At 51.9% G+C, this 22,277-nt stretch overlaps 1 protein-coding gene across 1 annotated transcript in view; it reads left to right on the forward strand.

The window, feature by feature from the left end:
* SPNS3 (SPNS lysolipid transporter 3, sphingosine-1-phosphate (putative)) overlaps positions 1-22,277 on the forward strand; it is a 40,316-nt gene that overhangs the window by 1,334 nt on the left and 16,705 nt on the right. The window contains 6 exon segments of the mRNA XM_030861706.2: positions 3,665-3,801; positions 4,346-4,497; positions 5,210-5,276; positions 5,975-6,123; positions 6,918-7,070; positions 12,174-12,363. Coding sequence (XP_030717566.2) covers positions 3,665-3,801; positions 4,346-4,497; positions 5,210-5,276; positions 5,975-6,123; positions 6,918-7,070; positions 12,174-12,363 — 848 coding nt within the window.

A 22,277-nucleotide genomic window follows, 5' to 3' on the forward strand; every position in this document is an offset into this window, starting at 1 on the left:
ATTTTTGGCAGGAAAATACACCTATCCCCATTCTGAGTTTTACTAGGTATAGAAACATCCAGGGTACTAGACAGAGGGACCCCTCATGGCTGTTTGGCTTCTGTTGATGAGGCCCTGGAACGGGTCAGAGAGAGCATCGGTAGAAACCAATTGGGGATGTTTCCTCCAGGCTACAAACCCGGGGATGGCAAGGCGCCAAGCCTTATCTAGCTGTCCCGCTCGTGTGTGACAGTCTACTATTTATCTGCGATTGAGAATTCAGAAGTGAGATGGTTGTCTTAGGGATGGGTATCAACACATGTATTTCAACTAAAAAAATGAAGCCAACATTTTAATATCTTTTCTTTTTTTTTTTTTTTTGCGGTACGCGGGGCTCTCACTGTTGTGGCCTCTCCCGTTGTGGAGCACAGGCTCCGGACGCGCAGGCTCAGCAGCCATGGCCCGTGTCCCCTGCATCGGCAGGCAGACTCTCAACCACTGCGCCACCAGGGAAGCTCTTAATCTCTTTCTTACAGACAACCAGTCTGATCTGTCCTACTGATTGGGCAAATGAGGACTGGCTTTGCCCATAAGCCTTTATGGTAGACATTTCCCGTAAACTGAATGAGCTTAATCTGCAGCCTAAGGATTTGGATGAAAATATAGTTTAAAACATACAATCATGCTGGAAATCACATCCTTCTCAACTATTTAAACTTACGATAAAAATGCCTATGCTGAAAACATGCAAAAGGGTACACAGTTCTGTAAACCGAGGCACCGAGCAAAAGAGGTAGATCACTGGTTAGACCACCGTATTTTCCAGTTGCTCCTGTCTTGGGGCTGAGGCCGGCAGCTGGTGCTTACCTTCCAGTCATATTGTAGCCAAAGGGAGGCTGTGTCTTGGTTCAATACCCACAACCTTCTAGATTAAACAGATAATGGAATCTGAGTCAGTATTTCCCTTCCCTGGTTCTTACCATGGTGAACAGGATTATGACCACAAGGCCCCTGATAAGTGAGTTGTGGGGAGGGAGAAGTTTGTGTGTATGAGAGAGAGCGGGGGGAAGCCTGTGAACATGGGGACGTGCTTGTGCGTGTGTAGTGGGGAATGTGCATGTGCGTGTGAGTGTGTGTGTTTGAGGTTGGATGAAGGGAAGGGGTTTCTCTGCAGAAGCAGCCCAAAGAGGTGTGTGGAAAGGGCAGTGGGCTTGGAGGCCTGACGACCAGGCTTGTCCCCAGTGACCTCAGGTGAGTCTTTTCACCTTTCTGGGTCACCGTGCAATGGCCCTAAGACCTACCCTGCTGTCTGTCTGCAGGGTGGTAGGCTGGAGGAAACCGATGACTCAGAGGGCACGGTGTAGCTCTAAGAGTGGGGTGGAAGGTGGGGGGAAGCAGTGGTCAGACACCCCTCGCCCCACCGCTATGGGACAGAGAAGCTGCTGGAGTTAGTTAACTGATTTACAATATTTAAAACGAACACTGATGTGGACCTTACCGTGTGCCAGGTGCTAGTCTAAGGGCTTAATAACATTAACTCATTTAATCTCACAACAATCCCACGAGGCAGGGATTATTATTATGCCGATTTTACGGATGATGAACCTGAGGCACAGAGAGGCTATGGGGCTTGCTGAAGGTCACACAGCTGGTAAGTTGACAGAGCTGGGATTCAAATCCAGGTAGCTGCTTATAGAGTCCTTCTCTGAACCCTGTGCTCCTTAATTCCTCCCACCTTGTCACAGAAATGATTTTAATCTGGAGAGCGAAGGCGTGCCTGCCTTCCACTTAGGGGCAGGCTTCTCCATCCCAGGAGATCTGCAGGTTTAAGGTGTTTATATCCTGTAAAGGATCCCTACCTCCAATCTCATAAAAGTATGAGATTTGGGGAAATATTTTATAAACTTTAGGTAAAGATGTGCATTAACAAGACACAAAATGACTCCCCCCCGAGGAAGATTGATAAATTTGACTACATCAAAGCTAAATCCTTCTGTATGATGGTGATTGAAACTATAAGTGCAATTAGCAATAATAATAGATGACATTTGTTGGGCATTTACATAAAGCCCGACACTGCCTTTTATATGCTTTATTTTATTTAATCTTCCCCATAACCTTATGGGGGAAGTACTATTACTATCGTACTCTGTAGTTGATAAAGGGAAAACAGGAGAGTTAAGGATTTTGTCCAAAGTCACACAACTAGGAAGTGGTGGGGTCAGGATGTGAGCCCAGGTATTCAGTCGCAGAATTTGCATTTTAAATCCTTAATACAAATATAAAGGACTGGGAGAAAATTATCCACAAAGAGCCCGATAGAAAAATAGGCAGAGGATGTGAACACAGAGCCTGCTACTCAGCCTCACTTGGAAAAAGAACAATGCAGGTTAAAACGTCAGCGAGACGCCATTTGTGTTTCAACCATTAAATGAACAAAAATAAATCGATTGATCCTAGCAAGTGTCAGCAAGCAATATACATACTTCTATTCAAGTGTAAATTGATACAGCCTTTTTGGAGGCCTATTTTGGCAGTAGTTATTATATATTTAAATGCCGTTCACACCAAAGACCTTTCTCAGCGGAGGATTAGGTCAAACCATATTAAACTGCCGTTTTTGTAGGTCAAAACTGGCTTAATTTCCGCAATTGCCTACGGCTCAACCCAGTAATAGAGCGGGTCAGGGCAAAGTGGGAGGGGCTGGAACCTGAGCTGGGACGAATCTGGACATTCATTGGGCTCAGGAAATGTCAATCATCTGTGCTCCTGAATGAAGACGCAGACGCTGGGCGGGGCCCCCCAAAGCCTAAGGCCCTTGGGTGGTGGGACGGGGTGGGGGAGGGTCGGACCTTGCCCAGGTCACCTGGCGGCTCTCGGAGGCAGCGGAGGAGGGTGGAGGAGATTTTATTTGAGGAACAGAAGCAGTGAAGGTAGTTATCCACGTGGTATAGTCACGCAAAAACGTGGCAGTTTCTTTGTCTTCGCAGAATAGCAAACGCATTCACTAATCCAGCCACCAATTCATAAGCGTTTAGTACTTTAAAAAACTGTATAAATACAACTGCAGCGTCAGGGGAATGTTTTACCTACTTAGGAAGACCAAATCTTTTCCAGCCTCCAGGGGCCGCTGGTTTATAATCACTGTGCTCATTCTAAACCGTGCTCATCAGCTCGGAGCAGGCACCTGGCCCGCCCCCCGCCCCCTCTTGCCTTCCACGCCCTGCCTCCAGCAGGGGCTTGAGAGCGAAGTCCCTGTGAGTTCTCCGAGAGACAGGGCCCTGGCAGCTCCACGCCGGGCTCTGTGTTCACTTCTGTCTCACGTTTACACGGCCTGGGAGGGGGATGTTGACTTCTCCACTGCTGGGCTGGTGCTCAGAGAGGTGGAGTTAGTAACCCAAGGCTGCACAGTGAGCAAGCAGCAGAACTGAGATTTGAGTCGTGGCCCTGCCCCCACCCTTTCCTGCCAGTCCCCCTGACTCTGGGCAGTGGTGGGGATTGGATTGGGGGATTCACCTTATCTTTTCCTCCTCCCAGCCTCCACTCACTGCCAAGCTTGTGGTGTCTGAGCCGGTTCCCTTTTCTGGGCCTGCTGGACCCATCTGCCCCCCGCCCCCCCCCCCCCCCCCCCCCCCCGCCTTTGTCGAGCCGGGGATGCAAGCTGCCCCCTGCGTGTCTCCTTCAGTCTTCATCGGCTGCCTGCTGCTGTCTGCACCCGTGTTTGGCTACCTGGGCGACCGACACAGCCGCAAGGTGACGCTGAGCTTAGGTATCCTGCTCTGGTCAGGAGCAGGCCTCTGCAGCTCCTTCATCTCCCCTCGGGTAGGTACCCTCACCCCTTCCCAGGCCCCTGGGGGACCCTCCCCCACCTTCTTCCTCCCTGATCCAGCCCCAGCAGAGCTGCTTCTGCTCCATTGCAGGCTCCAGGCTGGCTGGGGGATTGTCTTCTAAGGGCTGAGAGAGGGGCCTTCTGAACAGGCTGTTGGACTTTCTTAACAGGGGCCTTCCTCTCTGGCATCTCCCGCTGCTGCCCATGGCTTCACTTCCGCTCGACTGTGCTGGGGCTGGGGGTGAGGGTAACTGCTACTGTCTGCGGGAACTGGCCTGGTTAGCACAGATGATGCCCAGGAAGAGGGCTACTCAGGGCAGGGGGTTGGGGGTGGCTGTGGACACCAGCAGGGGGCACCCGTGTGGTTTGGGGAGCCTGGACTGGGAGGATAATGAGGTGTCTGGAGCCCTGATCTCCCTCTCCTCCCCTGGGGCACATGTCACCAGATGCCCTCGGGTCCCTCTGACAAATCCTCAGGTCCCCTTGCCCCGAGGGTGATTTCTGGAACTCACTGCAGTCTTGTGCCTGTTTGCCCAGTACTCCTGGCTCTTCTTCCTGTCCCGGGGGGTGGTGGGCACTGGCACTGCCAGCTACTCCACCATTGCGCCCACTGTCCTGGGAGACCTCTTCGTGAGGGACCAGCGAACCCGAGTGCTGGCCATCTTCTACATCTTTATCCCTGTTGGAAGGTTGGTATTACCCTGGATCCACTTCCCTGGGTGGTAAACTGAGGCCTAAAGGAGTCAGAACAGGAGCCGGGCTGGGTGGAGGAGACATCAGAGCAGAAAGGCTTGGAATCCCAACTCTACCCCTTCCTCACTGTGTCACTTTACCTCTCTGAACCTCAGTTTCCTCATCTGTAAGTGGGGCCAATAACACGAACTGACAGGCTATGGTGGGAGTTAGAGATACATAATGAGGATGCTCCCTACATGCTAGTACACTCCAGGAAGGGGTGAGAAGTAGCGGCGCAGCAGTGTGGGCTGCACACGGAGGGGCCAGCCCTGGGAGGGGAGGCAGACAAATGTCTTAGGGTTGGGCCATGCACTCCATAGTGGGGTAGGACAGAGTGGGTTTTGCAGTCAGGCCCCTGAGCTCTGACTCAGGTTTCCTGAAATCTCCTGATTTGGGCAGGGCTGAGACTTGGGGAGGTGGGGTGGGTGGTCCCCAGATAGAGAGACAGTGGATGTTTGGGATGGGCCTGGAGCCAGAGGTCACCTGTGACTTGACCAAGGGCAGTAGACATCTGGGCCTCACGTGGCTCACTTTTCCCAGTGAAAAAGGCAATGAGCTGCAGAGAGCCGGCTCCCTGGGGTCGGGGCACCCCGGCTCAGGCTGGCCTTGGGGCCTCAGGGCTGCCTCCCTTCCCTCACTGCCCATTTCCCCTGCCCCCTGTCGCAGTGGTCTGGGCTACGTGCTGGGGTCGGCTGTGACGGAGCTGACCGGGAACTGGCGTTGGGCCCTCCGAGTGAGTCCAGCTTCCTTTTCTTCCCTCCGCTTTCCCCCTGGGCCGGCAGGGACTTTCCAGCCTCCAGTGGCCTTTGCCCCTTGGCACGGTATCTGGCGCCATGGGGGGTGTTCAGACATCAGCAGCTCAGACATTTGGGGCGTCCTGTGGACTACGGCCTCTGGAAGTCGTGCCCCTGGTTCAGATCCCAGCTGCTCAGTTTGCTAGCTTGCAAGTCACCTCCCTCTTTGGGGCCTCACTTTGCCTGTCTGTAGAGTGGGGGAGTAAAGTCTACCTTATGGAATCTTGAGGATTAATGAGATGAGGGATAGGAAGACACTAGGGCAGGGCTGGTGTGGCAGATGGAGGTGTGGGCCTGGAAAAGGGACAGTTATTGGCGCAGCAAGTCCTCAACAGTCAGGGTCAGTGTAGTCACGCCTCCAGGTCTCAACCATGTCAGGCTCACAGGTCCCAATAGAGTGGTGTCTGTGTAGGACAGACAGGTGTTAAGTCAAACCCCAAGGGGACCCCGCTCCCCAGAGAGGCTGTCCTCTCAGGGGTGAGGGGGTGAGAAACAGTGGTTTGTCAAGCTCTGTGTATAACCAGCTCCCAGGAAGTGAGTCCCTCCCCAGCCTGGACCACAGAGTTCAGTCACTGCCAGGATCTCCTGGGTCGCAGGAGTGTGTGGCCCTGAGCTTCCTGGGCCCTCCTGTCCCCAGATCATGCCCTGCCTGGAAGCCGTGGCCTTGATCCTGCTTATCGTCCTGGTTCCAGACCCACCCCGGGGAGCTGCTGAGAAGCAGGGGGTGGTGACCGTTGGGGGCCCAAGGAGCACCTGGTGTGAGGACGTCAGATACCTGGGGAGAAAGTGAGTGTCCCTGCCCCTCCCTGCATGTCACTGAAAACCCCTCTGTCTGCCCCGGCATCACTGACTTCCTTCCCTCCACCTCCAGAGAACCCTCCCCGACTGCCCCAGTGTTCAGAACCCTCTTCCTTCTCTGAGCTCCCACTCACCAATGGAGATGCCCCTCCCCCACTCGGAGGCCCCCTCCCCCTAGCCATGTGACGGCATACGGGCTGGGAGAGAGGGAGGAAGACACTGTGAGCTCCAGCCTTGGCTCTGCCCTGCCTTATCCCAGAGTGACCTGAGACTTGGAGCCTCACTTCCCTCATTTATTCAGTGGACATAGTTCTCCAGCTTTGCCGGCTTCTCAGGGTTACTGGGAAGATGCCCGAGTGAATCACTCACCTCTCTGAGCCTCACGGGAGAGCATCCCTCCTCTGTTCCAGGCAGAGTCACCCACATGGCCGGGTCTCATGATTTACCAAAATATGGGGCATGGGCAGGACCCCACTCTCTTTGTTACAGACCCACGAGCCGAGTGGAGGGCACTCAGAGGAGGGTGGGGCAGCACAGACAGCTTGCTGGAGAATGTGATGTTGGATTTGGGTCCATCAGTCTGGGGAGACTTGGTCAGGCAGAGAGGAGGGAGGAAGGAACAGCTGGAGGGAAGGTGCGGAGGTGGGAGGGGCAGGCTGCTTAGGGAGTGTCGGAAGGACCTGGAGCCACCTGAGTGCCCAGGAGAGGGGGGAGTGGGGCGGTAGGAGGCTCCCGCAGCCCCAGCCCTCTCTTGGGTCGAGCCACATCATCTTCTCTTACAGCTGGAGTTTTGTGGGGTCGACCCTTGGAGTGACAGCCATGGCCTTTGTGACTGGAGCTCTGGGCTTCTGGGCCCCCAAGTTTCTGTTCGAGGCCCGTGTGGTGCACGGGCTGCAGCTTCCCTGCTTTCGGGAGCCGTGCAACAGCCAGGACAGGTGAGGAGGGGCGTCTGGGTGCCGGCTCAGGGGGGCTCTTGATGGGGAAGTTCTCAGGAGGTTCTGAGCCCCCAGATTCAGCCTCTGTGGGCTCATGGAGCTCTGGGCAGACATCGGGACTTGGGGGCCCGCTGGCAGGTGGCAGACCTGGTTTTAGCTTGGGCAGAGCCCCTGCTGCTCTGAGCGGCCACAGGCGGCTCCCTCGTTCTCTCTGGGCCCCAGTCCCTGTCTTCCTGCTCTTGGGCTGCTATGGGGGTCCAGAAAGCACTTGCGGGCGGGTGAGGCTTCTGTGGGGCCTGTCCTTCGGAGGGACCCGTAGTGTGAGGTCGTCCCATTCTACAGATAGCAAACTGAGGCACTGGGATGCTTCATTACTTCTCTGGCTTAGGGATTTCACACATGCATTTGTATGTTCTCTGCATTGACAGTCCTGGGAAAGCTGCTCTTCTCACCCTGCTGTTCTCCTGTCCCCCCAGCTGACCCTGTTCTCCAGGGGCTCCATGACCTCCTGATGGAGCGGGCATGTCTAATCGTCTCTTATTTGCTTCCTCCTTCTCCCTGCTGATGCTTTCCAGTCTCCTTGAGGACCCCTTCTCCTCCCTGATCCTGCCCCGATGGGTTTCTCAGAGTTCCTCAGGGCTCCGTGTTCTCCCCTGAGGCCTCAGTGACACTAGTTGTCTGCTGGCAGCATTGACATCCCTTCTCCCCAGCCTCCTCTCTTGCCTCTGCCTCCCTCCCTGATGCCCAGGGAGAGCTTCGTGTCATTTCCGGAATGTCCCCTGCTCCGTCACTTGTCTCTGCCTTTGCCCAAGCTGTGCCCTTTGCCCATAGCTACCTCCCCTTTTCTCATCATTACTTCTTATAAGCTTTAACTTTAGTTCAGGCCCTATTCTAAGCCCTTTACATGAAAAACCGTCTGAGGTTTTATAATAATAAACCCTAGTATTCGTGTATTACAAATGAGGAGGCGGAAGATCAGAGAGGTTAAACAAATTGTCCAAGGTCACACAGCTCGAGTAGCAGAGCCAGGATTCAAACCCATCTGACTCCAAAGCTTCTGCTCTTAAGCTCCATGTGCTGTTGCCTCTGGAGACTGCTTGGTACTGTTAATTGACTTGAACATCTCCCCACCAGCTGGCATACAGTGGGTGCTCAGGCAGCATCCAGTAAGTGAATGAATGAATGAATGCATCAAAGGATACGGTGATTTTTTTTTTTTTTTTTTTTGCCACACCAAGCAGCATGCAGGATCTTAGTTCTCTGACCAGGGATTGAACCCATGCCTCCTGCAGTGGAAGCGTGAACTCCTAACCACTGGACCGCCAGGGAAGTCCCAGGATATTGTGATGTTTATCCTGGCTCCTCAGCTAGATTCTTGGATCTCCCCAGAGGCAAAGACTGAGTCCTAAAAGTCCCACTGCAGCTTGAAAAAGTGGGGAAAAACCAGGTCTCCATCCCACTTCAGGCGTTGACTGGCTGTCTGTTCCTGGGCCAGTGATTTCCCCATTGTCTGCTTCAGCCTCTTCCTCTAACTCAGCTTATTCCCAGAACCTGGCTGAGAAGCTGTGTTAGGGTCCTGGGGCTGATGGAACGAATGACCACACACTTGGGTAGCTTCAAACAACAGAAACTTTTCCCATAGTTCTGGAGGCCAGAAGTCCATAATGGTTTCACGGGGCCAAAACCAAGTTCAGCAGGGCCACACTCTCGCTGGCGGCTCTCGGGGAGAATCCTTCCTTGCCTCTTCCAGCTTCTGGTGGCTGCTGGCGGTCCTTGGTTGTGGCCGCATCACTCCAAGCTCAACATCCACGGTCACGTTGCCTTGTCCTCTTTGTCTTAGATCTCCCTCTGCTTCCCTCTTATAAGGACATTTGTAATTGCATTTAGGGCCCACCAAAAAATTGGAGGATCATCTCCCTACCTCAAGAACATTAATGTAATCACATCTACAAAGTCTATTTTGCCATATAAGGGAATACATTGTCACAGTTTCCAGAGATAGATGTCTTGGGTTGCGGGGCATTATTCAACCTACCACAGGGTCCTGGTGTTCGGGTTCTGCACAGACCCTAGCTGTTAATACACCCTCCATAGTTAGGATAAGCCCGCAGGTGAGGGTGGGGCGGGAGCAGGAAGCTGCAGGACACAGGATTCTAGCTCAGCCAGAGGGAGAACTTCCAACATACAGAGCGGGGGCCCAGACGGAAGGGGCAGCATTAGGGTAATGAGCTTCCCATCCCTGGGGGCATGTAAGTAGGAGTTGGATAGCTGCTTGCCAGGGCCATTGTACAGAGGATCAGCATAGAACTTGCAGGCTTTGAGGACCCTCTTGGCTCAGAGTCTGATTCTGGGAAGGCTTTGTGGGGGTGGGGACATTTCGTGGTAGGTGTGTCCTCTGGCCACACCTCTGCTCAGGGGCACTGGGGGTCCCCCATCTACACCGCCTGTTTGAATAAGCAATCCTAAGTCTTAGAAAGGTCTCGAGACCCTGCCAAGGCTGGCTCAGACCGGGACTCAGAGGTAGATAGCATTCATCCGGGATTTGGGGTCACTTGACTGGGCTGAGCCGGAGCCTGGTACAGCTTGCAAGGCTAGGAAGGTTCGGTGAGCACCTTTAAGCTGCCTAAGGACACACATGCTTTGTTTGGAAGCAGAGGGCCAGGAGACCCTGGCTCTGCCAATGTGGGGCTGTGTGGCCTCGGACAGGTCTCTGCCCTCTCTGGGCTTTACACAATCTCCTATAAACCAAGGGGATGGGGCAGGGAAATAAACCCATTAGTCCTCAGCCTGTGGGACGGACATTTCACAGAAGTTATTTAGGGGAGAGGTAGTTTTTTGTGGCACTCAATTTGTCAGTAACCATAGTCTTGCGTCTGTCATGTTCTTACCTCTTGGTGGTAGCCATGGAGGTAATATCAGGCACCTGGCACTTTTGGAAAGGTTTGGATCTGGGAGGGGATCCTGGCCAGGTGGAGAATGGTGGGTGGGGGCAGTGGTGCTCCAAGGCAGGGAAACCAGAAAGTGTAGGGTGAGTTTAGAGAATTTCCAGTCATTTGTGCAGAGTGAGGGAAGGAGAAAAGAGGGGAGGTTACACAGGTCAGCAGGGGCCAGTCCTGCAGTGCTGGCTGGGAGCCTGCCCTGAGGACAACAGGGAGCCACTTAGGGGCTGGAAAGGTCCTAGTTACCTTCGTTTTTTCAAGAGTTCACGCTAGTCAGTCTCAGCATTCCTTTGGGCTTCTTTAAAAGGAGGCTTGGGGGACTTCGCTGGTGGTCTAGTGGTTAAGAATCTGTCTTCCAATGCAGGGGACGTGGGTTCGATCCCTGGTTGGGAAAATAAGATCCCACATGCTGTGGGCAACTAAGCCGCATGCCACAACTACTGAGCCACAACTAGAGAGCCCACGTGACGCAGCTAAGACCCGACGCAGCCAAAAATAAAATGAATAAATATTAAAAAAAGGAGGCTTGGGCCCATCCTTTGGGCTAGACCAGGAGGATGAAGGTGTATATTCACATCCTGTTGCTTAGTAGCTGGGTAATCTTGGACTCAACCTTTCTTTCTTTCTTTTTTAAAAATATTTTGTTTATTTATTTATTTGGCTGCACTGGGTCTTTGTTGAGACACGCGGGATGTTCGTTGCCACGTGTGGGATCTTTGTTGTGGTGTGCAGGATCTTTAGTTGCAGCATGCGAACTCTTAGTGTGGCATATGGGATCTAGTTCCTTGACCAGGGATCGAACCTGGGACCCCTGCATTGGGAGCACGGAGTCTTAGCCACTGGACCACCAGGGAAGTCCTGGCCTCAACCTTTCTTAACCTCACCTGTTTCAGCTGTCCACCTGGGAATTCTGGGAGAGATCAGTGAGCCATTTGGTTAATATCTCTTGTTCCAGGCTCTATGCTCCCAGCCTAGAGTCAAGAAAGTAAACCGAACCTGGTTTCTGTTCTCCAGGAATTCACAGCCTAGTGAATAACCTTGATGATAGAGACATGGAAGATGTTATGGGAACTGAAGGGGGTGAACAAATCAGCAGAGGGACAAGGGAAAGCATCCTCAAAGAGGGGACCTTTGTGATGGGTCTTGAAGGATGCATAGGAGTTCGGTAGGTAGAGAAACCAGTGAAGGGTGTTCCAGATGGAAGAATAAAAGTATGAAGTGGGGACAGCAACTAGTCTGGGGACTGAGGAGGATGGAATTGGGGTTTGTGGTTGAGGTCACCCAGAGTCAGATCATGAAGGACCATGTATACCACAATGAGCTGGAACCGAATCTGGTGGGTGTTTAAGAGCTGGTGGAGAATTTTAGGCAGGGAGTGGGCAGGGGCGTAGTCAGATCTGTGTTCTAGAAAGCATCCTCTGGGGGACCTGTATGGAGGTTGTCCTAGAAGGACAGGTTTCTACAGGAGGGAGGTGCAGGAGGGACCAAGTGGAGTTGAAATGGGTCTAGGAGTAGGTGGCAAAGGTAGTGAAGTTAAGAGGGGGCTACTTGAGAGGTGTTCAGAAACAGAGAGTCGAAGGATGGACTCAAGGAGGGGAGGGTGTGTGGGACTTCACTGGCAGCCCAGTGGTTAAGACTCCGCGCTTCCACTGCAGGGGGCATGGGTTTGACCCCTGGCTGGGGAACAAAAAAAAAGAGAGAGAGGAAGGGTGTGTACAATGCCGGTGTATCATAGGAGCTCGATAAATAAATGCTCACTTACCTGCATTCTATTAGTACTGGGACCTGGAAGGTGAGAAGGTTGGGGCCAGTGTGGGACTGTAGAGTTAAGATTTCTGAGTGGGGCAGTTTTAGGTGGTGAAACAGTGGAGGAGATTGCTGGCAATGAGGCAGGCTGGGCGCTGGGGTGCTGGGGTGCTAGGAAGATCACCCACATGGCCAGTGGCATCCCCAGGTTGAGGCAGGAAAGAGGATGGGAAGGGTAGGGGAGTACGTGGATCCCAGAGCAGGGTCCCAGGGACCCACGAGCATCGGTTAGGAGGGAGGGGAAGGGGCCCACAGCCACACTTTCTGTAGGTACCAGATCACGCACTGGGGGGTAGGCGGCTGGACCCCTATCCTGACGCCACCGGCTGACCAATCCCTCTCTGCTCTTTTCCATCAGCCTGATTTTTGGGGTACTGACTGTTGTGACTGGCCTTGTTGGGGTCATCCTGGGAGCAGAGGCTTCGAGGAGATACAAGAAAGTCAACCCAAGGGCTGAGCCCCTCATCTGTGCTGCCAGCTTGTTTGCTGCAGCCCCCTGCCTCTACCTGGCTCTCATCCTGGCCCCGACTACCCTCCTGGCCTCCTATGTAAGTGAAGGCCCCTTTGGAGGTGGGAGTGGGGTGAGGTGGGTAGGGAGCTCCTGTTTCACATAGGCTTACGCTGTGCCGGGTCTTCACGTACATTACGTTTATCCTTCGGGGGAGCTTTGTTATCCCCATTTAACAGATGAGGAAACTGAGGCTTACCAAGAGTAACACAGCTAGGGGCGGAACTGGGGTTTGAGCCTAAGCCTTTCTAAAGTGTGTCCTCTGAGCTCCTGGTTAATACTTTGATGGGAGAACATGAGACCCCTTTATTCCCAGGACATGTGTTGAGTCCAAGAAGAAATAGGGTAATTCTCCCCAGGTTACAGATGACGAAAGTGAGGTTCAGATTGGCCATAGCCAGTGCGGACACTGCTTTAAAGGTGACAGTATTAAGGATACCGTATCTTCCAGATCCATATCCCATCACATCCCTTCATGTGCCTCACACTCCAGTTATACCAGTGACAGGTGCTCACATCTCCCAGCCTTTGCTTGTGTCCATTCCCTCCGCCGGGGGCACCATTCCCCTCTTCTGTGCATCCTAAAGTCGTTCTGCTGTAAGACCCAACTCAAAGGCCACCTCCTCCAAAACCTTCCCAGGCTACTCTATGCTCACATCAGAATTCACTGGGGCTCCGTGCATGTTTAGGTCTCATCAGGCGTCCTGGTGTATCCGTATCCCTACATACACACTTATATGTGTGCTGCTGTATCCCTGGCTCTCCAGAGCCCTGGCCCTGGTTGTCCCACCTGATGGGAAGGAGCCACTGATACCGGGAAGATGGCGCCAGCCTAGCCCCAGCTAGACTGGTTCAAGCTTCCTACCCCTCCACTCCCACTCCCTGGTCCTAAGGCCCTGGGGACCCACCACTGTGGACATGGAAGCCCCTGCATGTGTGGGTGGGGTTCACAGAGCAGGCTGGACTCAGAAAGCAAATCAATAACAGTTTTATTGTTCCCTGACCAGTTTGAGTGTGTCTCTCCCCCATGACCAGACCCCATAGCTTTTCTTTCTTTTTAAATTTTTTACATTTAATTTTATTTATTTATCTCTGGCTGCATTGGGTCTTGGTTGCTGCACGCGGGCTTTCTCTAGTTGCAGCGAGCAGGGGCTACTCTTCGTTGCAGTGGGCGGGTTTCTCATTGCGGTGGCTTCTCTTGTTGCTGAGCTTCAGTAGTTGTGGCACGTGGGCTCAGCAGTTGTGGCTCGCGGGCCCTAGAGCACGGGCTCAGTAGTTGTGGTGCACAGGCTTAGTTGCTCCGTGGCATGTGGGATCTTCCTGGAACAGGGATTGAACCCGTGTCCCCTGCATTGGAAGGCGGATTCTTAACCACTGCGCCACCAGGGAAGCCCCCACCATAGCTTTTCCAGTTACACTCATGAAGCCCAGTCTCATTTAAATCAAAACTTTTGTTCTACTTCCAAATAAAGCTTCTATCCAGGTCCAGAAAATTGCACTGGGGAGAGGGGGAGCTCTACTCGGTTGGATTCTCCTTGCTCCATCTCTGTCCTTTGTCCCCAAGACCACGGCTCCCCCGGGATCCTGACCGCTCCAGGGTTGGGCAGGCCAGCAAAGATGACCGGAAATGGGCCAGGTGTTATTGGTGTCTGGCGTTGTTTTGCTGACTGTCAGTGCCCTCCTTGTGGTAGATGCCCAGATGTTGGCTGACTCCTCTCTTGGGAGCACTTTTGTGGGTTCTGGGGGCCTCGGGCCCCAGCATTTGCATTGTCCAATTCCCTGGTGCAGGAGACATCGTCACCTGTGTACTGTCGCAGCTTCCCTCCGCTCCTTTCCAGGGTTGCCCTTCCAGCTCTTCCTCCTGGGCCCTGTCGCCCCAGGCAGGCACCCCATGGGGCTCCCCTCTTGTGACCCTCAAGCCTGTCTCCTCTCCATGGTTTCTGTTTGACCCCTGGATGTGCTCAGGATGTAGCTGCCCCTACTGCTGCCCTTGTACATCCTCCTGTTCCCAGGTGACATGTGTTGGGGTGTCCTGAGGATGCTCTTTGTAGATGCACCCCAGGTGGCCCTGGTGTAGGAAAGTGCATTTTTTGGGCATCCAGCCAGGGAGAAAGCCCAGTGTCCTTCCTGACAGGCACTGCGCTTTCTGTGGGTGGGCCACCCGAAGCCCCTCACTCAGCTTTCTCACTCTTCAAATAAATCCTCCCCAGCCTGGGTCTCCAGCCTTCTTCTGTATAAGCTGGGGGGCCACATGGGATGGTTCCCTTTCTCTCTCTGAGTCCTGAGGTGTGTCTTGTGCCTCTTTTAAGGTGTGGGTGCTTCTCACCAGTGTCGTCAGCCTTGGTTGGGTTTCCGCTGAAGTTCCTGGGGAATAGACAAGTCCTGTTAACATTCCCTTCTGCACGTGCTCTTATTTAGTCCTTACAGTGCCCTCCTCGGAAAGGGTTTTTCTCATCCCCACTTGACAGATGGGAAAACTGAGGCCCAGAGACAGCAACACAAAGAGTAGGACAGATAAACCTCTAACGCAGCTCCGCAGACTCCAAAGTCTCTGTCCTTCATGCCGCACTGACCCTTGTCACCCCCATGGGAAAGAAACAGAGGCTGGCGTACACCAGGCACTAATAAATACCTTAATGCTTATTGTCTGAGGGAGTGACTGGGACCGTCATCTCCAGCTGGTGGGGACTGAATGGGCCTGACCTTGCAGGGAGGCTGAGGCCTGGGCAGATGGAGGCCCCATTTAAGGCCTGTCACTGCATTGGCTGGGCCCGCGGACCACCTGCCAGTTCCGCTTCTGCCACTGTCTTGCTTGGCTCTGGGAAGCAGCTCCTTGGCTGTGTTTTGGGGACACAGCTGTCCCCCGCCCCATAGCCTGGCGCATCTCCAGAGCTGGATGGCTCATCTAGAAATGACATTGCATCTTGGCTGACAAAGCCAGCTGGGGAATCTCTTCTCTAGGCCGGCCCTGGGACGCGAGGGACTGCAGGGCAGGAAGGCTGGCAGGGCTGGGATGTGTCCATCGTCCAGTGCTGGGAAGCTGCTCCTCCTTGTGGCTCGTGTTTGGGCTGGGCAGGATCCCCAGCGACCAGAGCTCCAGCCTTCCAGAAGTGGTGCGGTTCTTTCTGGAACCCCTGACCAGACCCCCCTCCTCCATGGCTCTGTCTGTGCTTCTGAGGTTCTGAGATTCAGGCTCTAGCTCCCCCCATCCCCGCACCCCCGCACCCCTGCCCACTAACACCAGTCATAAATCTTTTTTTTTTTTTGCATTACACGGGCCTCTCACTGTTGTGGTCTCTCCCATTGCGGAGCACAGGCTCCGGATGCGCAGGCTCAACGGCCATGGCTCACGGGCCCAGCCGCTCCGCGGCATGTGGGATCTTCCTGGACCGGGGCACAAACCCGTGTCCCCTGCATCTGCAGGTGGACTCTCAACCACTGCGCCACCAGGGAAGCCCAGTCATAAATCTTTAACACCTCCAAACTGCCCCTCTTCTCTTGGTCCGCTCTGTCCTGTCATGGCACACGCCTTGCCGTCTTTCTCTAGGACTGTCCCAAGAGCCCCCGTCCTGGTCTCCATGTCTTCCTGCTCCCCCACCACGATCTGTTCTCCCCACACTGCCAGAGGGACACCACAGAAACTTCCCTGCTTGAAAGCCTTGCATAGCTCCTTGGTGCCTCTGGAACTAAGTCTAACTCCTCATCCTGGCATTCAAGGCCCCTCATGAACGGCCCTGACATCCTTAGTAGCGTTATTCGATGTGGTTCTGCCATGCAGGTCCCCTCCTGATTCCCAGGATATGCCCTGTGCTCTCCATATCCAGGCTCTCCCTCTGTTTCCTCTACTCCCTTCCCTTCTCCATACGCCCGAATCATTCTGGGCCTTCAAGGGAGGCTAGAGCACCATCTCTCCATGGAGCCTTCCCTGATTGCTAGAGCCAACACTCTCTCCCCATACTCGCCACTCCTCAGCACTGTCTTCCTTGGGTCCTGGTTACTTATGCTCTGACCACCCCCTCCCAGCTGGGCCCAGGTTTGTTCCTATCTTTCTCAGCACTCCAGCCCGAAGCGCAGTGTCAGGCACTTGGAGTGGGGTTGGGGTGATCAACTGTTTGCTGTGTGAATGGTTGAGTGACCAGCTATTTTCATTCATTCATTTATTCAACAGGTATTTATTGAGTGCCTATAAAGGTGGCATGCTAGTTTAAATGCCACAGATATAGCAGTAGATAAAACAGACTAAATTATCTCTGTTTTTAGGGAGCTCCCATTCTAGTTGGGGGAGATAGACAACAGGCAAGATATATAAGTAAAATTCACGATATTGTGAGTTATGGGATATTTAGGGGAACAGTGTTCCAAGCAGAGGGAACAGCAACTGTAAATACCCTGAGGCAGGAGCGTATCTGCTGGGTTTAGGGAACAGCAAGAAGGGCACTGTGGTTAGTGTGGAATGAACGGAGAAAGGGAAATGAGGACAGAGAGGTGGTGGGACAAGATGATGTAGGGCCATGTGGGCATTGGGTGGGGCTGGCTGAGAGCTGAGTTGAGGTTTTGTGCTGAGGCGTGGGTGGTCTAGCTTATGTTTTTTGCATCCATTGAGATGGTCATGTAGTTTGTCCTTTATTTTATTAGTATGGTATATTACATTGATTGATATTTGTATGTTTAACCAACTTTGCATTCCTGGGATAAACCCTCCCTTGGTCATGGTGTAAAATTATATTTATATGTTGCTGAATTTGGCTTTTTAGTATTTTGTTGAGGATCTTTGCATCTATATTCATAAGAAATACTGGTCTATAGTTTTCTTGTGATGTCTTTGTTTGGTCTCATAGAATGACTTGACGAGTGTTTCTTCCTCTTGTATTTTTTGGAAGAGTTTGTGAGGGATTTGTGCTAATTCATCATTAGCCATTTGCTAGAATTCCCCATTGAAGCCATCTGGTTCTGAGCTTTTTTTTGTGGGAAGTTTTCTGATTACTGACTCGATATTTACTTACTATTGGTCAATTAAGGCTTTTTATTTCTTTTTAAGCCAGTCTTGGTGGTTTGCATCTTTCTAGGAATTTCATTCACAGTATTCCCTTATAGTCTTTTTAATTTCTGTAAGGTCGGTAATAATGTTCATTCTTGATTTTAGTAATTTGAGTCTTCTCTCTTTTTTTTTTTCTTGGTCAGTGTAACTAAAAGTTGGTCAGTTTTGCAGCCAACTTTGGTTGTATTGATTTTCTCTATTGTTTTTCTATTACTGACTTATGTTTAATGGAATCACTCTGACTTCTCTGTTGAGAATAGACTTCCCATGAGGGTATGGGGTACAGGAGCAGAAGCAGCAGAGGTGGTAAGAAATGGTTGGATTATAGATATGTTTTGAAGGTAGATCTATCAGAAGTTCCTGATGCATTCAGTGTGGGGTGTGAGAGAGAGAAGAGTCAAAGGTGAGTTCTAGGATATTAGCCTCTGTAGCTGGAAGGAGGGAGAGGCCATTAACTGAGATCGGAAAGTAGGCAGGAACAGCAGCATTTGGGGGAAGATGAGCAGCTTGGTTTTGTACATTCTGAGTTTGTGGTGGGAGGTTGACGTCCAAGTACAGGTGTTAGTAGAGCTGGATGCAGGAGTCTGGAGTCCATGGGACATGACATCATCCCTAAAACTTCAGTGGGTGGGAACTGGCTGCAGTCTACCATGAAGGATTGTCATTAGGTGTGGGAGACCTATGGGGGTCAATATCAGAAAGGGTGTCCAAAGGGGGCTGAGGAATTCGCTTCTGTTCATATTAGTTTCAAGATAGGAAGAATCACTTGAGTCTCTTCAATCCACCCATCCATCCATCCATCCCTCCTTCCATCCATCCATCCATCCATCCCTCCTTCCATCCCTCCTTCCATCCATCCATCCATCCATCCATCCCTCCTTCCATCCCTCCTTCCATCCATCCATCCATCCCTCCTTCCATCCCTCCTTCCATCCCTCCTTCCATCCATCCATCCATCCCTCCTTCCATCCATCCATCCATCCATCCATCTATCCATCCATCCACCCATCCATCCATCCACCCATCCACCCATCCACCCATCCATCCATCCATCCATCCATCCGTCCGTCCGTCCATCCATCCGTTCACCTTCTCAGATTGTAGGAACCAAAGTTCTTCCTGTACTTTCTCTGCCAGTTCTGGGGAGATAGATAGGGCTTCCTGCGAAGGCCCACAGGAATGTGGGTATGTGTACTGCTAGTGTGTGCACGCATCTAAGTGTGAATATATGCAGGTCTGTGAATATGAGTGCAGATATGTGTGCTTTTGTGTGAATACACCTCTGTGTCTGTACAGCCATGCTCTGTGTATGTTGCATATACACGTCATTCATTCTATATATGCGTAGTATGTATGTGTCCATGTATGCTGTTTTGCATACATGTCTGTGCATGAGTGTGCACATGCACATGTATCAGGGCAAGCAGATAATTGTGTGGGATGTGTGTGCACATGTGTGTCTGCAGCTGCCTATAGCTTTCATCAACTGCTTCTGGGCTCTAGCTGCACTGCGTGGGGAGGAAGGGTTTTTGGAGGCATCGTGGGCATGCCTGTCCTCAAATTTCCTGAAGTAGGGCCAAGTCATGCGGTCTGTTTCATGGCAATAAGGTTTCCTGAGCATATAAAATCTGGTCTGGGGCCTTCCGTGGGGGAGCCCGTTCCCTGGGGCCCACCTGCAGGAGCAGAGGATTCCGTCTCTTCCCTCCTTCCAGTCCCCTTGGCAGGGGAACTTGACTTCTTGGCTGTTAATTGGGATCCAGACACACACAGCAGGTCTTGGCTCACACCATCTTCCTTGGCCTTCTTCCCAGAGCCGCTGCCCTTCAGAGGAGAAAGGGTTTGTACCCAGAGGAGGGACTGAGCCCAAGGTACGAGCTCCATCATCACTTGTCTGATAGCTGGAGGATGTGGCTGAACGTCGGCAATCCCCCCTTGGGTGGGCTTTGTGGTCCAGAGGAAGTAGCAGGAGTTGGGGGATGACAATGAGCATGCATTGAGGCGTCTGAAAGACCTGGACATCGTTCCTGCTTCTACACTTACTAGCTGTGTGAGCTAGGGCAAGATCTTGACCTTGCTGAGAGTCAGTTTTCTCAGCTGTAAAATGGGAGTGTTCGTACTTTCCCCTTGGTTTCATTGAGGAGCTAAATGAACTTTTGGACCTGTTCTAGTTAGTATAGATACATAATGAAACTTAGTGGTTTAAAATAAGAAAAACACTTATTTTGCTCACGAATTTGCAGTTTGGGCAAGGTGGGGACTGGGGCTGACATATCTCTTTTCCACTTGGGGTTAACTATGCAGAATGGGGGTGGGGGAACTGGATCGTCAAAGGCTGAGGGCCGCCTGATGGTTGATGCTGGCTGTTGGCTGAGACCTTAGCTGGAGCTACTGGCTAGAGCAGCTGCCTGTGACCTCCCCATGTGGCCTGAGCTTCCTTACAACATGGTGGCCGGCTTCCAAGGACTAGAGTCTTGAGAGAGCCAGGTGAAGCTGTGTTGCCTTTGAGGGCCTGCCCTTGAAAGTTACACAGCGTCACTTTCACTGCATTCTGTTCTTCACTTGAGCCACAACTTCTTGCTCAGATTTGAGGGGAGAGAGAACGGATTCACTCTTTTTGGTGGAGACTAGCAGTGATCTGAAAGAGCATGTGGAAATATTACAGTGACTGTTTTGGGAAAATACAGTCTGCTACATGCCCCAAACGTTCCTCCTTCACTGAGCCCTGGGTCAGTGACATCTAACATTACGGGGAGGAGTGTCTGGGCATGTGGCCATGAAACCCCACAGGTGTAACCCTACCCCCGCCCAGGGTGTCTCTGGTTCTGTGCTGCTCTTCCTGTTTCACAGGTGAGAAACCAGGGAGTGGGGGTCTTCACCCTTAAACCCTGCCGGGCTTCACGGGCCGAGGGAGCAGAGGTCTCAAGGAGCAGAGTCGAGGCCATGGTAAGGTGGCTGTGAGGCAGGTCCCAGCCAGGATGAGCAGAAATGTTCACTCACTTATCAGATATTTCCCAAGCACCTCCTGTGTGCCAGGCACTGTTCTAGGCTTTGAGGATGATGCAGCATTGAACAAAACAGGCAAGAATATGTATGCAGTAAAATAAATGGTATGTTAGATGGGAATGAGCTCTGTGGAAAAGAACAGAGCATGGAAAGTGGACAAGAAGAGGGACTGGGCTGTGCAGGATGGTCAGGGAGGCCTCACAGAGATGGTGGTGCTTCAGCAGCAACCTGAAGCAAGTGAGAGAAGGAGCCATGTGGATACACGGGTGGAGTGGGGGAGAGCTCTCCATGCAGAGGGAAGTGCAAAGGTCCTGAGGGGGAAATCATGCTGGTGTCTTCTAGGAAACGTGGTTGGAATGGGGTGAGCCAAGGTAGAGCAAAGGAGATGAGGTCAGAGGGAATGCCGGGGGTGGGGTGGGGAGGGTGGGGCACTGATTGTGTGGATCCCTGCACATAGAATGAACTTGGCTTCCAATTTAAGTGAAATGGGAAACCACTAGAGAATGTCTAGCACAGAAGTGATGCTCTGACTGATGGTTTGTATCAGTCACCTATTGCCGAGTAACAAATCACCCTAAAACGTAGTGGCTTAAGACAACAATTTATTATTTCTTATGATTCTGTGAGTTGGCTGGATGGTTTCTTGCCTGGTTTCACCTGTGCTCACTCCCGTGGCCGCCTTCACCTGGAAGACTGGGTGGGGTGGGACATCCAAGCTGGCCTCACTCGTGTCTGGCCGTCAGCTGGGGCTCCTCCATTCTCCTCCATGTGGCCTCTTGTCTTCCACTGGGTGAAACCGGTTACTTACATGGTGGTCTCAGGGCCGCATTCCAAGAAAGCAAAGTGGAAGCTGCAAAGTCTCTTAAGGCCTAGGCCAGGAACAGCACAGCATCACTTCTGCCTTATTTTATTGGTTGAAGCAAGGTGTGAAACTGAGCCGGTTTCACCATGGGAAGGGACTGTACAAGGGTGTGAATACCAAGAAGCATGATTAATTGGTGGCTGTTTTGTAACTACCTACCACGTAGTTTACCAAGGTCTCTCTGGCTGCTGTGTTGATAATAGAATGAAAAAGGACAAAGACGAGAGACAGGAGAACCCATTAGGAGGCTTTCCAATATTATAGGCAAGAGATGCCTGTGGCTTGGATTGGGCAACTTATGGAGGAAGTGCGAAGAAGTGGTCAGATTCCGGGTACGTTTTGGAAGTAGAATCGACAGGATTTCCTGACGGGTTGGGTGTGGAGTGTGAGAGAAATGGGTGAGTCAAGGGCAACTCCAGGGTTTTGGGCCTGAGCAACTGGAAACACGGAGTTGCCATTTACTGAGATGGAGAAGGCTGGAGGGAAGTACGGAGTTGTTGTTGGTTTTTTTTTTTTTTTTTTTGGAAAGGATGGGATTAGGAGTTCAATTTTAGACATGTTGAATTTGAGATGCCTTTTAGAACATTCAACTGCAGATGTTAAGAGGCAGTTGGAAATTTATGAGTCTGGAGTTCAGGAGAGAGGTCTAGGCTGGTTATGTAAAGCCGTGAGACTGAATGAGATCAGCAAAGGCCTGAGCTTGGATAGAAAAGAGAAGAGGACCAAGGATCACACTCTGGGGGACTCGACACGTCAAGGATATGGAAGCATCATGCTATCACAGTGAAATCAAGCGATGAGACCAACAATTCAATCCACCACACTCTATCAATGACCTTTCTATTTTTATTTGGGGGAAATTAAAAAAAAAAAAGCAAAACCAGAAAAGCACAAAGAAGAAGATAACAATTTTCCATTTTCTCATCCCCTAGAACCAGCTACTGTTAACATCTTGGCCTGTTTGCTTCTACTTTTGTGATGTGACCATCCTTCTATATGTGCCTCTGTATATAAACCCAGATATATGTGTTTAGAAATACTTTTGTTAAAC

Source organism: Globicephala melas, chromosome 20 (genome assembly GCF_963455315.2).
Source record: "Globicephala melas chromosome 20, mGloMel1.2, whole genome shotgun sequence".
Classification (NCBI taxonomy): Eukaryota; Metazoa; Chordata; class Mammalia; order Artiodactyla; family Delphinidae; genus Globicephala; species Globicephala melas.